Source organism: Doryrhamphus excisus, chromosome 3 (assembly GCF_030265055.1).
Source record: "Doryrhamphus excisus isolate RoL2022-K1 chromosome 3, RoL_Dexc_1.0, whole genome shotgun sequence".
Lineage (NCBI taxonomy): Eukaryota > Metazoa > Chordata > Actinopteri > Syngnathiformes > Syngnathidae > Doryrhamphus > Doryrhamphus excisus.
In genome coordinates, this window is record NC_080468.1 from 5,905,191 (window position 1) to 5,919,020 (window position 13,830).

Here is a 13,830-nt window from a genome sequence, read left to right on the forward strand (position 1 = left end):
GAGTGCGGGACAATGCATTGCATCATGGTTGTCATTCTCATTCTCTCAGGAATCACTGAGCCTTATCCCGGCCTCAGATCAGACGGAGAGCCTTTCTAAAGCCCAGCACCAGTACAACAACAACATGTCCTCAATGGGTGTTCATTGTCTTGCCCAGCTTGAGCCCAAGCACTCTCCCCCGTCCACCCCTCCAATCCCCTTCCCTATGGCTGGTGAAACACCCAGGATGGAGACCAAGTCTGATGCCATCAAAGTGACCGTGAAGCTAAAAGCCCGGCCAAGATCCCACGAAAGCTGGCACCAAGTAAAGAGACAAAAGGGTCTTCGCTGGAGGAAGTGGACTGTCCAAGTAGTTGTGCCAAGAGGAAACTCTCAACTCCCAGATGAAGATAAGATTGATGACCTACTGAAGAAACTCGGTGCCTCCTTAAGGCCCCCTGCATTACTGCGGGATCAGCGGCGCTGTTGTTTTTGTCACCAGTTCGGAGATGGAATTACTGACGGCCCTGCTCGGTTGCTAAATCTAGACCTGGATGCGTGGGTGCATCTGAACTGTGCCCTGTGGTCCACAGAGGTTTACGAGACGCAAGCAGGCGCCCTCATCAACGTGGAACTCGCCCTGCGTCGTGGCCAAACGGTGCGCTGCGTCTACTGCCAGCAGATGGGCGCTACAAGCGGCTGCCATCGCTTACGCTGCACCAACGTCTACCATTTCACCTGTGCGCTGCAAGCGCAGTGCACCTTCTTCAAGGACAAGACCATGCTATGTCACGCACACAGGCCTCGAGGCACAGCTGGACAAGCGCTAGAGCACGAGCTACGCTGCTTTGCCGTCTTTCGACGTGTTTACATCCAAAGAGATGAATTGCGTCAGATGGCCACAGCCGTGCAGCAGCCAGAACTAGGCTACACCTTCAGAATAGGGAGCCTAGTTCTTCATGCCATCGGCCAGCTCACCCCCCTGCAAATGTCAGCCTTTCACTCCTCAACTGCCATCTACCCAGTTGGCTATGAGGCTTGTCGTATTTACTGGAGCATGCGCCATGGCAATCGCCGTTGCCGATATGTCTGCGCTGTCGAGGAAAAAGAAGGAAAACCAGATTTTACCATCAGAGTCATTGAACAGGGTTACCAAGATCTGGTCCTGACTGACTCATCTGCTAAAGGTTTGAGCTCTTAGATATTTGTCATAGTCATAGTTTTATTATTTGTTCTTAACTTGATTCTGTTCTAATTAGGAGTGTGGGATAAGGTTCTTGGTCCTGTTGCTGAAAGAAGAACTGAATCAGGCACACTGAAGCTCTTCCCAATTTACCTTAAAGGGGAGGACCTGTTTGGGCTCACAGCCTCCGCCATTGCTAAGATCACTGAATCGGTTTGTAGGAGCTCTCTGAGTACTAGTCAGACTGCAACACACATCATAAAACAATGTCAAATGTCTTTTTGTCTTTGTTTTTGTCAAATTTCTTAAATTCAGCTCCCTGGAGTGGATGCTTGTGAGAGGTACTCATTCCGTTATGGACGCAACCCTCTTGTGGAGCTGCCTCTCGTGTTCAATCCAGCCGGCAGTGCCAGGGCCCAGCCTAGAAGCATCTTTACTCGCACCTCGCTGGTCATTAGGTAACAAGTCATGAAAGCATTAATATTTTAATACATTTTTATATTTTTACATTAATTACTTGTATCCGTTCCTAAAAAAAAAAAAAAAGGCCCCAGGCTCCAGCCGTTTCTGGCGGCAGTGCCAGGTCTAACCAGAATGTGGCTCAGGGAGAAGGCGGCGCCCCCCACATCAAGCCTCCTGTCGTGCACCCAAGATCCTCTCAGTACCGTTGGATGAAGAGCGAATGGAGAGCCAACGTCTATCTGGCCCGCTCCCGCATCCAAGTGAGTTTGTACATGAAAATGTGAGCTGTTTTGGTCTCATTTTCCGGTATTGGAGGAACCTCTTTTTACGATATTCCTCACATATGCTAGGTTAATTAGAGGTTCTGAATTGTCCATAGGCGTGAAAGTGAATGGTTGTTTGTCTCTATGTGCCGTGCAATTGGCAAGCCAGCAGTCTAGGGTGTACCTCGCCTCTCACCCGAAGACAGCTGGGATAGGCTCCAGCACATGTGTGACCCCAGTGAGGATGAGCAGTATAGAAAATTGATAGATGGCAAATCGTTGAATTCTACCTTGTTTGTCGACAATGTTAAAGTCAACCATCTCATCAAGTCTTGTCCCGCCATGTTATTCAAAAGTGCCCTCTTAAGTTGACGGTGACATAATTGGTCCATCCTTTTGCGTTTGTAGTAGATGTTATCTTAGCTCATGTTATGAAACTGTTTTTATAATCACATCATTGTTTGCAGAATGCCGGTAACAGCAGCTCGTACAGTGGTTTGCACAGATAAATTAATAAATATCAGTTTCCTAGTAGTATTTTTATTGGGCATGACAGGAAATAGAGGAAAGGAACTGCCACTTACCTTCATTGTTTCAGCATAGAACCAAATGTTCTTTCTAAATTCCCAGTAGACATTTCATTCCCCTTTCCACAGCTAACAAAATCTACCAGTTACCAATTTTGCACAAACGCGGGAAAACTATGTAAAAAAACAACAAAACAAAACAAAAAAACTGCTAAAGGTAAATAATCAGCCATGTGTATTTGGCTATTTTTGGTTATGTTGACAATGTCAGCCAATTCACGGATGTGGAAACTAGGTCCACTTCTACAATTTGAATACTCTGTATTTAAATGATTATACTGTTAATGTTTTGTGCCTCCTACCTTTTTATTCTTCGTTTCTTTAGACACAATTAATATCTATGATTTTACAGGGCCTGGGGCTGTTTGCCGCTCGAGACATGGAGAAACAAACAATGGTGATTGAGTACACTGGAACCATCCTCCGCAATGAGGTTGCCATCAGGAAGGACAAGGCCTACAGATCTCAGGTGGGCATCTGTTTTAAACCAAAACCACTTTCACCATTTGGTCACTTGATCTAAAATTAACAGATATTTCTTTCCCCATGTCCTTTCTAGAATCGAGCGGTGTTCATGTTCCGCATCGACAGTGAGCACATAGTTGATGCAACCAAAACAGGAGGGCTTGCAAGGTACCATGAGATTCTTCTACTCGCTCTTTAGCCATCACAACTAAGCTCCTACATTTAGTATACAGAAAGCTCTAAATCCTAGCTTCCCAAAGTGGGGTACGCAAATAAAAAAATAAAAATGGCTTGACTACATTAAGATTAAGATTTGTGTAATGTGTTCGAACGCCTCATGAGAACAGCAGGTAGTACAGTGCAGAAAAAAGGTGACAGCATGAAGTTGTTCAATGTTCTGTGTGCGCCTGAACAAATAAGTATGTTTGATGATGACGTGTGTTTTAATCTAGAAGATCTTTCAAGATTTTTTATGAGAGCTGGTCTTCTTATGTGGTGCTGTGACTAATTAGTGCTTTTTCTGAGCCTGGCATTTGACTGTTAGAAAGGCCCCGATTGGCCCCTACGTGGAAGTAAATTTCCGCTTTCACGAATGTGTTTTTTTTTTTGGGACATTGTGGCCACTTTGTTCAGCACACATGTCTGACGCAGATTAAGACTTACAGTATATGACTTTGTCCGATGCTACACAGACAGACTCTGCATAAATGCACAGATGCCAGCTTTAATAATGTTAGCTCTGTGCTGCTTTCCATTTTTGCTTGGTGCATAATCTCATATGTGCTCATTAGTCAATTTGGCTCAGTAATACGCCTGGTATCGAATGAATTTCCTTATTGATTTCTCTACATTATGTGCCTTTGTAATGGTTGTTTGTCTATATGTGCCCTGTGATTGGGTGGCGACCAGTCCAGGGTGTACCCTGCCTCTAGCCCAAAGACAGCTGGGATAGGCTCCAGCACCGCCCACGACCCTTGTGAGGAAAAGCGGTAGAAAATGAATGAATGTGCCTTTGTTTTCATAGTTTACATAAAACATTTCTTAAATTGTACTGAATATTTACGTTTTGCACAGCAAAACACCGCAAAAGAGCATAAAGAGCATAAAGAGCATAAAGAGCATAAAGAACAATACAAATACAATACAAATAAGTTCACCAAACAGAAGACAAAACTGCCAGGAGGTATCTTACCCCTCTAAAACCCTCTCCGTTTTACATGATGAGCCCACATTTGCAGTTAAAAAATAAGACATTAAAGTATATTTAATAATACTATATCAGAGATGGTTCATTGTGTGTTTTTTGTTTAAGTGTGCAGGAGTAGGGGGTGCATGACTTCTAGTCATAGTCAGATGTCTGAAGGGGTACGCGACCACAGTTGTACAAAATTAGTTGAAGCAGGCTGAGAGTGAACTCCTTGCCTCTGGTTTTTCTTTGTTGGTCTCAATGCACTCTTGTCCGTGACCTTGACTGTGTGGGCAGAGGGCTTCAGGCAGCCCGGTTCAAAGTATTTTGTACTGTACATGATCAGTGTGTGTGTTGTCTATTTTGTGTATTGGCATGTGATTTTTCTTACATCTGTTACAAAATGCTTTGAATGAAATTTCTATCCTGTTAAAAAAATGAAGCATATGCCAGGTATGTCTGTTTCGTCTGAGTAAACGGATGTAATATGTGCATTGGCCTTTTTAATTCCTTTTTTTGTTGATCAACAGGTACATCAATCACTGTTGTGCCCCAAACTGTGTTGCTGAGGTGGTAACGTTCGAAAGGGGTTACAAAATCATCATCAGCTGCATCCGACGCGTTGAAAAAGGAGAGGAGGTAGATACGCTTCATGCTTTTTATCTCTTGTTTTTAAAGTTATGGCTTTACTATACAGTGGAACCTCCAAAGTTGACCTGAATGCATCCTTTGACTGGTTGACTTCCATGATTCAACAGCATCTTTTTTTTAGCCCTCTACTACTTCATACGCCTCACTTTTTGTCTCCGTTTTCTCACATTTCAAGCAATCCAGACCAGTCCAAGTTCAAAATATGCAGCTCATTAGGACACATTGGCTCTAAAATATCTGCCACAGTTTTCCCCATTGAAAATTTCCATTATGAAAACATTCTGCTTATTTTACTGGGAAACATAGCTCATAATATAGAGTGGCTGCTGGTGCAATCCTTGATCCCACTGTATTTCCAACACTTCAGATCCTTTTAGTCTGCTTCATCTCACTACACAACATTTTTTACCATAGAAAATCGTAATAATTTATTTGCACCAGCCAAGTTTTAACTAATATCGTAACATTCTTCATTATACAATTCTAAAGACAATGACCGAACAGTGATTGCCTGCTTAATTTTTTTTATCCTTATGTAGTAGTTAATGTATTAATGTCATGTATTAGTATGTAATTGTATTGCACAATATTGTGCTGAGCAGCCAGATCTATTCTATGTCTAAGCTGGAAGTCCTCCTATCTACAGTACGGTGATATCACAAAAAGTCATAGAAAAATACAAACTCAGTACTTGAGTTAGTACTTCCGATGCTGATTGCATGGTAAACATTTGAACTTGGGAGTTTTGTATAACTTTTACCGATATATTTGATCATATCATATTTTTTTTTTTACTGAAAATTATAGTTGACCTCCAAATTGTATGACCATATGGGGAGTTGAACTTAAGCTTATGTCTGGCACGATTCTTGTCCTAAGACAAGAACTAACGTTTGCGTTTTCTGTTCTCCAGCTGTGTTTCGACCACCAGTTAGACCCCATCGGTGGCGGTCAGCACAAGGTCGCCTGCCACTGTGGAGTTCCCGAATGCAGGAAGTGGATCAACTGAACGAGAGATGATGTCGACGACGACGACGATGACAACCCTCAAAGCATTCCGTGCTCTAGTCTGTGGATGCTGCAGAAGAGCGACTTCACACTGAAGAAGTTTTGGCCTGAGCCCCCAGAGAGCTGGCTCACGTTGGTTCATGAATGGAACACAGTAGCAGGATGCGACTTGTGCCATATGTGCGCGTGAGGCTGCCCTAAGCCACGCCTCCTCGCTCTATCTGTCAGTGTGTGTTTGGCTAATACGGGGTGTGGAATTCACCAACGAATGAGAAAGCACTGTGCAGGGTGCGGCCTTATTGCTTACTAAGGGCAGGCCCTTTTTTGTGTGTGTGTGTGTGCGCGTGTGCGTGTGTGTGTGCGTGTGTCATACTATCATTACGTATGCCTATGTATGACTAAATGTAGACATCACTGAATAAGGAATGTACAGCAATGAATACTGCGAAGGGAATATTAACTTGCACTAAAAAAACAAAAATGAAAAACAACAAAAAAAATCCACACCGACACACAAAAAACATAAAAAATACTTGATTCCATGAGTCAGTTTTATCATTGTCATGTGATGTGTGTGGAGAGGTTTTGTATTTATTACCGAGTGAATGGATTTATTCTCCAAATGATGAGCTGAAGAAGGCTAGAACGCTGACAGAAGAAGACATGCTGTTACTTTTTGTATAAAATGTACATAAAGAAAAGTATAGGAATAACCGACCAAATACTACCTTAACCTTCTTGATGTTGGGTGTTTTTGCATTTGTTTTCCTCTTCCTGTTTTGTTTGTCATTGAAATTTATTTAAGATGGAGCGTTATTTCTGTTTTGAGAGTATATATTATGATTATTCTGTACAGAATTTGTAATATAACCACAATAATTCACAAAATATTTTTGTTGTAAAAGTAAGGTATTGTAGCTGTAGTGTTTTTGTGACTTACACACACTTTAACCACTCAAAAAAAACAAACTATTTTTGTTGACTAACAATGAATGATCAGTTCCAGAATCAGAATAGAAAGTCAAAATATGTGCTGTTAATCAGGTTTGATTGTAAAGAACTGTGAATTAGGTTTTGAACCCCCCCCCACCCCCCCAAAAAAACAACACAACTTTTTAACACAAATAGGAACACCAAGGTATATTAACCTGTTTTTAACGTTGCTTTTAAAAGAAGGTGCAAGTGTCTAATAATGAGTTAGACAAACAAGTGTTTGTCTTGTGTTTGTGTGAGTGTGTGTGTGTGTGTGTGTTTGTGCGACAGAAAGAATCACGGGGAAACTTTTTGCAACCGTCGCTTCCCTCTCTTTGGATAGAAAGGCATTGTCTTAAATCAGAACTATTTCTTATACTGACACGTCACAAGTCACATGCGTAGAAATGGAAGAGTTTTTTGCGTGCACAATTTCAAGTCGACTGTAAAAATTTTTGGAGACAGTCTTAGAACTTGTGATGTATATGGCATGTATTTTTTTAACTTTCCGAAGACTCAATTGTATATATTTTCTCAATGAATGGTTGTAACAAAATTGTTTCTTGAATATTTTTCTTCTCTTGTATGATATGACATCATCCTGCCAGTGTGTTTGTGCTACATTTTCTTGGTCGTGTAAAGTAGTCCCATTTGTTTCTTTTCATCTCCCCCACCCTGTCCCTTTTTTGTTTGTTTTTTGAAAATGCCTTTTGAAGTGTACAGAGTATGGGGTTTGGAGTTTGTGGAATTGAATTTAGAAACATTTACAAAAATAAACTATTTTACATGTTAGCGTGTGTAGCTTGTGTATGTCTGCATATCCAAAAGATAAAAAAATCCTTTATATTGAATTAATGGATAGAGGGATTGTTTATTCTTCCCAGATCTGATCCAATACAATCATATTTTTAAACCAGAAGAGAATTAAACCATTTTTTTTAAAGCCAATTTGACTGTAAAATGAAAATACAGTGTTTCCTAACTATGCAACTAATGCAATCCTTTTATTATTTCTATGTGGACCACAGGCCTTCTAGTTTTATTTTTCACGTTTCTTCACAACATTTACCCATTCAAAGCATGCAGGAACATTTTACACATACTGTTTATGCAATGGTGCTTTTGTACTGAAATAATTAGTGGTTGGAATGGTGTGTGTAAAACAAAGGGTGTGTTTTTTACATTAGCTTTATATTAATATACCCGTTTTTGAAAGGTTAAAATTCCTCAAATCGAATTATTTCAGGCGAGAATGGTTTGATTGGATGACTATTTCAAAGGGGGGAAAAAAAGTTGGAAATTTCAAATCAGCACGTCAAGCTTTTTTTCTGATGGAGTTCTGCATGATCAGAAGTCTGCCTGCCATCGAATCTTCGCCATTAAAGGTATTTTATTGCTATTTATTTTAATGAAAGGTAAATTTTATATAAAATTGGATTCATATTGAAATTTGATTTGAAGCTGTAATATCATTATGATAATTTATTATTAGAATTATTATATATTGTTTATATTTTCTCGCCATTAAACACATTAAACTGTTTTCACTTTCTATAGTTAATAAATAAATATATTTCTTTTCATTATTTATTTTGTTAATGAAAAACAAATATGCCCAGTTTTGACAACTTCCGGATTTTATGCCAGCATAACCAACCTTGAGAATACCAACTACTGTTTCGCCACGGGATGACATTAACATAATGACGTGGAAAATGTTTAAACCTCATTTCCTCACATAATTGTTGTTATATTCAATTTGTATTACAACATACTTAGACTAACGTTGGGTCGTATTTTTTTCCCTCAGCGGAAACTAAACCGAAAGGTGGAAGAAAGTACCGTAGCGACGCTAAACGCGCGGTTGAACGCCATTTGTCGAAGGGTGCCCTGCCTCCGTCGAGGGCCCAGCCTACTTCCTGGTTATCCGCACGGCGTCACTGTTAAAGCGAGGAGGAGGTTTGTTGTTGGTAATCTGCAGCCGTGATTCAGCCCTTTAGCCGAAGAAAAATGGGAAGCACGGTGATGGAGTCTGGCAAGGGAAGCTCCAAGAAGCTGCCCAAGAGGAGAAGAAGTCTGCGTATTAACATACCGGTGAGTCGATGAAGTATACAACTAATATGCTTTCTAACTGTTGGACATCGACATTGCAGCGCTTTTGGACCGGAAGTTGCAGAGTGAAGCGCACACTACACTTGTGTTTGATTGACAGCTGACTTCAAAATAAACATTTTGCTTGACTGACGCCAGAAATTTGCACAGTTACCCGACTAGATTGTATTCGTATGGTGTTGAAGCTAGAAAACTTTCGATGAAAAAAATTCCCAATGAATCAAAGACATGTTTGTGTGACAACATTTTGATTGATTGCCATATGTGAGACATGAAAGAGCCAGGATATTAAGTCACGTGTCTCAGTTTGATGCAGTGCAGTTGTACACCCCTGCACCACCAAAGACAAATCAATAGTGTCAATTAAATGTCATTAGATTGATGTGCAGGTGTGCCTAGTGAACTTTAGATTTGTTCATATGAATGGAATAATGCATATTGCTGAGCATAAAATACAGGCACCTAAGAGTTAAGTGTTTAATGCGTCTGGACATTTGTTTTTCTCCCCTGACTAGACTTTTGGACTGATCCTATATCACTATGGACTTTAAACACTCCTGATGGCAGAAATCCTTGTGCCTTGATCATCATGCTCTATTGTTACTTTAAGGTCCTTCATATTTTTTTAGACATAATAAACATACAGGAGTAGGAATCAAAACATGTTATGGTATGCTATGGGAAAGGAGGAAACGCTTCTGCTGTTGAGATGAGAAATTAGTCATTTGTTAAATGTAATATTGCCGCTGTACTGTTTCTCCATGTTGTAAAAGCATTATTGCTAAAATTGAGAAAGGAATTTGTGTCCACATCTATTTAATGATGGTAGTGATGTAGTCCATTGTTGATGGCTTTGGTCTATCAGATTGTATGAGGCTTTGTGTGTTGTATCTTTTGTTTTCCTTAAGTCACAATGACATCTTAGTCCAGTACTTTGATATCTTTGACATGAAGTACTTTGGTATCTTCCTGTTTTTCCATTTAACTTGACATAGATAACTTGACTTGCTTCATTAAAGGTGCTAACTGTCATCGTTAGGTGCTGCCATGGAGACGCTAGCATTCAAACGTACTATATCCCATATAACTCCTACTCAGCCACGACTGCTAATTGTCAGTTAGCTTCTCTGAGATATGTATGTGCCTGAGCTGTAAGTCATTGAAAGCCAATTACACCACTTCCCCTTTTCAGACCAATGACAAATCACGTTCAGTTTAACGTGTACTTGTGAATATAGACATTGAGTTTTGTCAGGTGATTCATATCGACATCGGATCCTCTCAAGCTTGGTCTGTCCGTTTCCGCAAAGCAATTTATTTGTATTTGTTGGTGAAATTTATGATAATATGATCATGCGATGACTCCAAATTGTCCATAGGTATGAATGTGAGTGTGAATGGTTGTTTGTCTATATGTGCCCTGTGATTGGCTGGCGACCAGTCCAGGGTGTACCCTGCCTCTCGCCCGAAGACAGCTGGGATAGGCTCCAGCACCCCCCAAGACCCTTGTGAGGAAAAAGCGGTAGAAAATGAATGATTGAATGACCACATGGGTTATTTACAGAAAGTTGGCCACTCGTTGCTATGTTGAAGCAACGTCTATTTCTTCATGTTCTCTTTTCTCAACCGCCCTGCGTGTAATATGAAGCCCATATAGAGATGAATCTCTGTAAAAGAGCTTTTCTTTTCACGGTTACAGTGCAAGCAGTAGTGATGTTTCCTCATGCATTTTCATCATTTGTTTTTGTGCAGGACTTTGCGGCATTTACTTCTCCCCAAGTGGAAACGAGTTGCTCAACTAAAAGCCCAAAGACGGTAAAGAATTTCTAGTGCTTCTATACTCTCATGAACTTCCACCACAAAGTCATTTGTCTGTGATGAATGCATGAAGCTCAATGACACCATTCTGGCATGGTTTACGGAAGGCGGTTATCTATAAAGGGAATAGAAAGGTTGACAATTTTCTCCATAGGAAACAATGGAGAATACAATCATCTGCTCCAGTGTTGCTTTTGCCATCATAAAACCAGGCCCTGTTTTAAATCACCTGTGTAACTGTCATACAAATATAATAATAAGTTAACTGTTGTACAAGTAGTAAGTCTCAATAAATGTAAAATACAATAAACTTTTTTGGTGTGTTTTTTTGACGCACTAATTACGAAACAACTTCCCTTGGAGATTAATAAAGTGTCCATGTAATGTCGGGCGAGAAGCAGGTTACACCCTGTACTGCTCGCCAGTCTACTGCAGAGCGCATACAAACGACCATTGTTTTAAAATTCACACAAGTGCAAAATGACCCTTTGATGGCATGTGACATACACAGTGCAAAAATGGTAGCTGAAGGCAGGTTAACTTTGCCCGTTGTTCCTTTTTACGTCCTTATCTCGGATTGAGTAAGGAACTCAAACATTGCGCTAAAATGAGCGATTTCAAGAAACAGTACAAATATTTTAACGACAAAGGAGAGACCTGAACCACTGTGTACAATCAATACTATGTCTAACCACTACTACACTGACTAGTAACTCTTCATTTCTGGTGAGTCTGTACTCACTCATTGTCAAGTTATGATTCTGTCAACTATTTTATCACTTATTATCAATTTATTACTGTCATTAACTCTGTAGAACAAATACGCTCTATGCCCTACCACAAGCTCTGCTTCTCTATTTACGGTGTTAGCAATGTCTCCCAGGAAGTGTTTCTTCAGGTGTAAGGGAAAGCTACATTTGTTTAGAATTCCTAATGAGGCAAACATGTGACACAAGTGGTTTTGGTTCCTGATTCCCTACCAGCAAAAGAAAAATATTTTAATCTGTCAGCGGCATTTCATCCTGGTCTGTTTTTGAACAAAAGCGGTTGTCTGTGTAGCATTATAGAGTGTGCATACAGGGAGTGTGGTGCAAATTACAGAGTCTGGAGTTCCGAACGGCCATTTCCCACAACAATCAGTGGGTCTACCCAAGTTTTTTTAAACAAAAAAGTGTTTAATAACCACATTACATGTTACCGATGTTGAAAATCTAACGCTAAAATGCTAAACCTACTTATTCGGGATTCGGGACCCAACACATATGGCTGTATGTTACAAGCAGACATTTTAAAATGCTAAACCACTGTTTATCAACTGCTACACCACAGTTGGGCGTGGGTGGAATAAATTAAAACAAACATTTATTGCGGAAAGCCCAAAATCCAAAGAAATACAGCTAGAATAGGTGCAGAACCTGAAAGATCTAGAAAGCTTTCTGTGCTGGTTGTCTGATGAAGTCCACAACTCAATACAAAGTGTGTAAATGTATTACAACTGATGTGAAACTGATGAGGGGTAGGATTAAATCAGGGGTCTCAAACTCAATTTACCTGGGGGCCACTGGAGCTAGGGTCTGGGCAAGGCTGGGCCGCATCAGGTTTTCAAAAAAAACCAACAACACATTTATTAAAAACGGAAAAATATACAAACTTTTTCAGTGCTTTGGTTCCGATTTTCTACAATAAAAGCTCTGATAAAACATTCCACTGTTCTCGAATATCTTAATTTTTATTTTTCTGCACAAAATAAGATGAAAAATAAATAAACAAATCAAGAATAAAGAAAAATCAATCAATCAGTAATAAATAAATATAATAATAATAATAAAACAGCAAATAATAAAAACTTAAGAAACCACATATAGTTGTTGGGTAGACAAATTATTTTTTTCAGATTAAAATTAACAAAGCATTATTAGAGCCCTGTAGACATGACAAAACACAACTATAGTCATATTTATACTTTTTTTATTTACAACATATTGCGCTGGCTCAGTAGCCAGCCCATAGACTGCTACTGCAAGTAGCTGCAGGGTCTTGAGACACATGCTAACTCGCAAACTAGAGAGCTAGCGACCTAAACGGTAGCCTTCAAGTTATTTCCTTTAAACTTAAATAGCCAAAAACATACCACTTCCACATGGATAGGGAGGATAACTATTAACAGTTATTTAACCTTTAACATGAACATTAATCAAGCGTAACAATTTTTTCTGGGTACATGATACCATACAGCATCCATATCAAACTAACATTAAACTTTCATATCAAGGCGGGGGCCTCAAACTAGTGTCCTGCGGGCCACATGTTTGAGACCCCTGGATTAAATGATTTTTTTTTGGGACTTGGAAAACTGTGAATTGTGCTATGTGGGGTGACTCAAGCCTTCTACATACACATTGCAAAAACGGAAGATGAGGATAAATTCTGTGTGTCTTGGTGCCAAGTCACTTCACATTAAGCACGTAATATTCCGTTCTCTTATTTACTATTGTTGACAATAACATAATCACATTGTACTTAGCAGCCAGAATATTTCCCATGTACATGAGTTCCATTTCTTGTTCTATCGTCATCCTCACATTTTTTGTGATAGATTTTTCCCAGAAACTTTAGTTACTTTAGTTCCACATCATGCTCGTCTACAGTTTTGTGGGGGGTTTTTTTGTCTCTCTGGAGGCCTTCTTCAGACCGACAGTAACCTAATGCCATGCATGCATAGCAGGCCCACAAAGGATATTGATTGTTATAAAAGAACACAGCCTACTTCCTACTATCTGCTTTAGTTGTTATCAGTCTGGACCATCCTCATTGACCTCATACAGCAGCATTTGGGTTTATCACTGAAATATTCGTCTGTATTTTTTTTAAAACAGATGCTGTCTGTGTTTCTTCTGTTTTCCTGAATTCTTGCCCAATGTCCCTGAGTAAGATTTCTAAGAGAGTTTCCTCTCTCTGGCTGAGATTTGTCACAGGAGTGTTTTAAAAAGGGGAAATAAGTGTGTGAGTGGAGCAGCCTTAAGCAAATAGTGTCCTCGCAGGAAGACAAGACAAAACATTCCTTGTTTATATCTTGTGCGCTTGTGATTATTACTGCATTTCCTCAAACAGTTACTCAACAAACAGATAATATCTATTCGAGGG

The 13,830-nt window shown here is 39.8% G+C and overlaps 2 protein-coding genes across 8 annotated transcripts in view; both read left to right on the forward strand.

The window, feature by feature from the left end:
• kmt2cb (lysine (K)-specific methyltransferase 2Cb) overlaps positions 1-7,542 on the forward strand; it is a 61,779-nt gene extending 54,237 nt beyond the window's left edge. For all 6 annotated transcript variants that reach the window (XM_058066384.1, XM_058066379.1, XM_058066380.1 and 3 more), the window contains 8 exons: positions 50-1,166; positions 1,239-1,375; positions 1,478-1,620; positions 1,710-1,884; positions 2,827-2,943; positions 3,034-3,107; positions 4,656-4,764; positions 5,690-7,542. In XM_058066384.1, the coding sequence (XP_057922367.1) occupies positions 50-1,166; positions 1,239-1,375; positions 1,478-1,620; positions 1,710-1,884; positions 2,827-2,943; positions 3,034-3,107; positions 4,656-4,764; positions 5,690-5,785 (1,968 nt within the window). In that variant the 3' untranslated portion in view covers positions 5,786-7,542. The remainder of the gene's footprint in view (positions 1-49; positions 1,167-1,238; positions 1,376-1,477; positions 1,621-1,709; positions 1,885-2,826; positions 2,944-3,033; positions 3,108-4,655; positions 4,765-5,689) is intronic.
• Positions 7,543-8,643: 1,101 nt separating this feature from the next.
• The window catches only part of LOC131125569 (5'-AMP-activated protein kinase subunit gamma-2-like), a 28,963-nt gene continuing 23,776 nt past the window's right edge, over positions 8,644-13,830 (forward strand). The window contains exons 1-2 of one of the 2 annotated variants that reach the window (XM_058067228.1): positions 8,644-8,850; positions 10,621-10,683. In XM_058067228.1, the coding sequence (XP_057923211.1) occupies positions 8,767-8,850; positions 10,621-10,683 (147 nt within the window). In that variant the 5' untranslated portion in view covers positions 8,644-8,766. The remainder of the gene's footprint in view (positions 8,851-10,620; positions 10,684-13,830) is intronic. The other variant, XM_058067230.1, reaches the window with a different exon arrangement.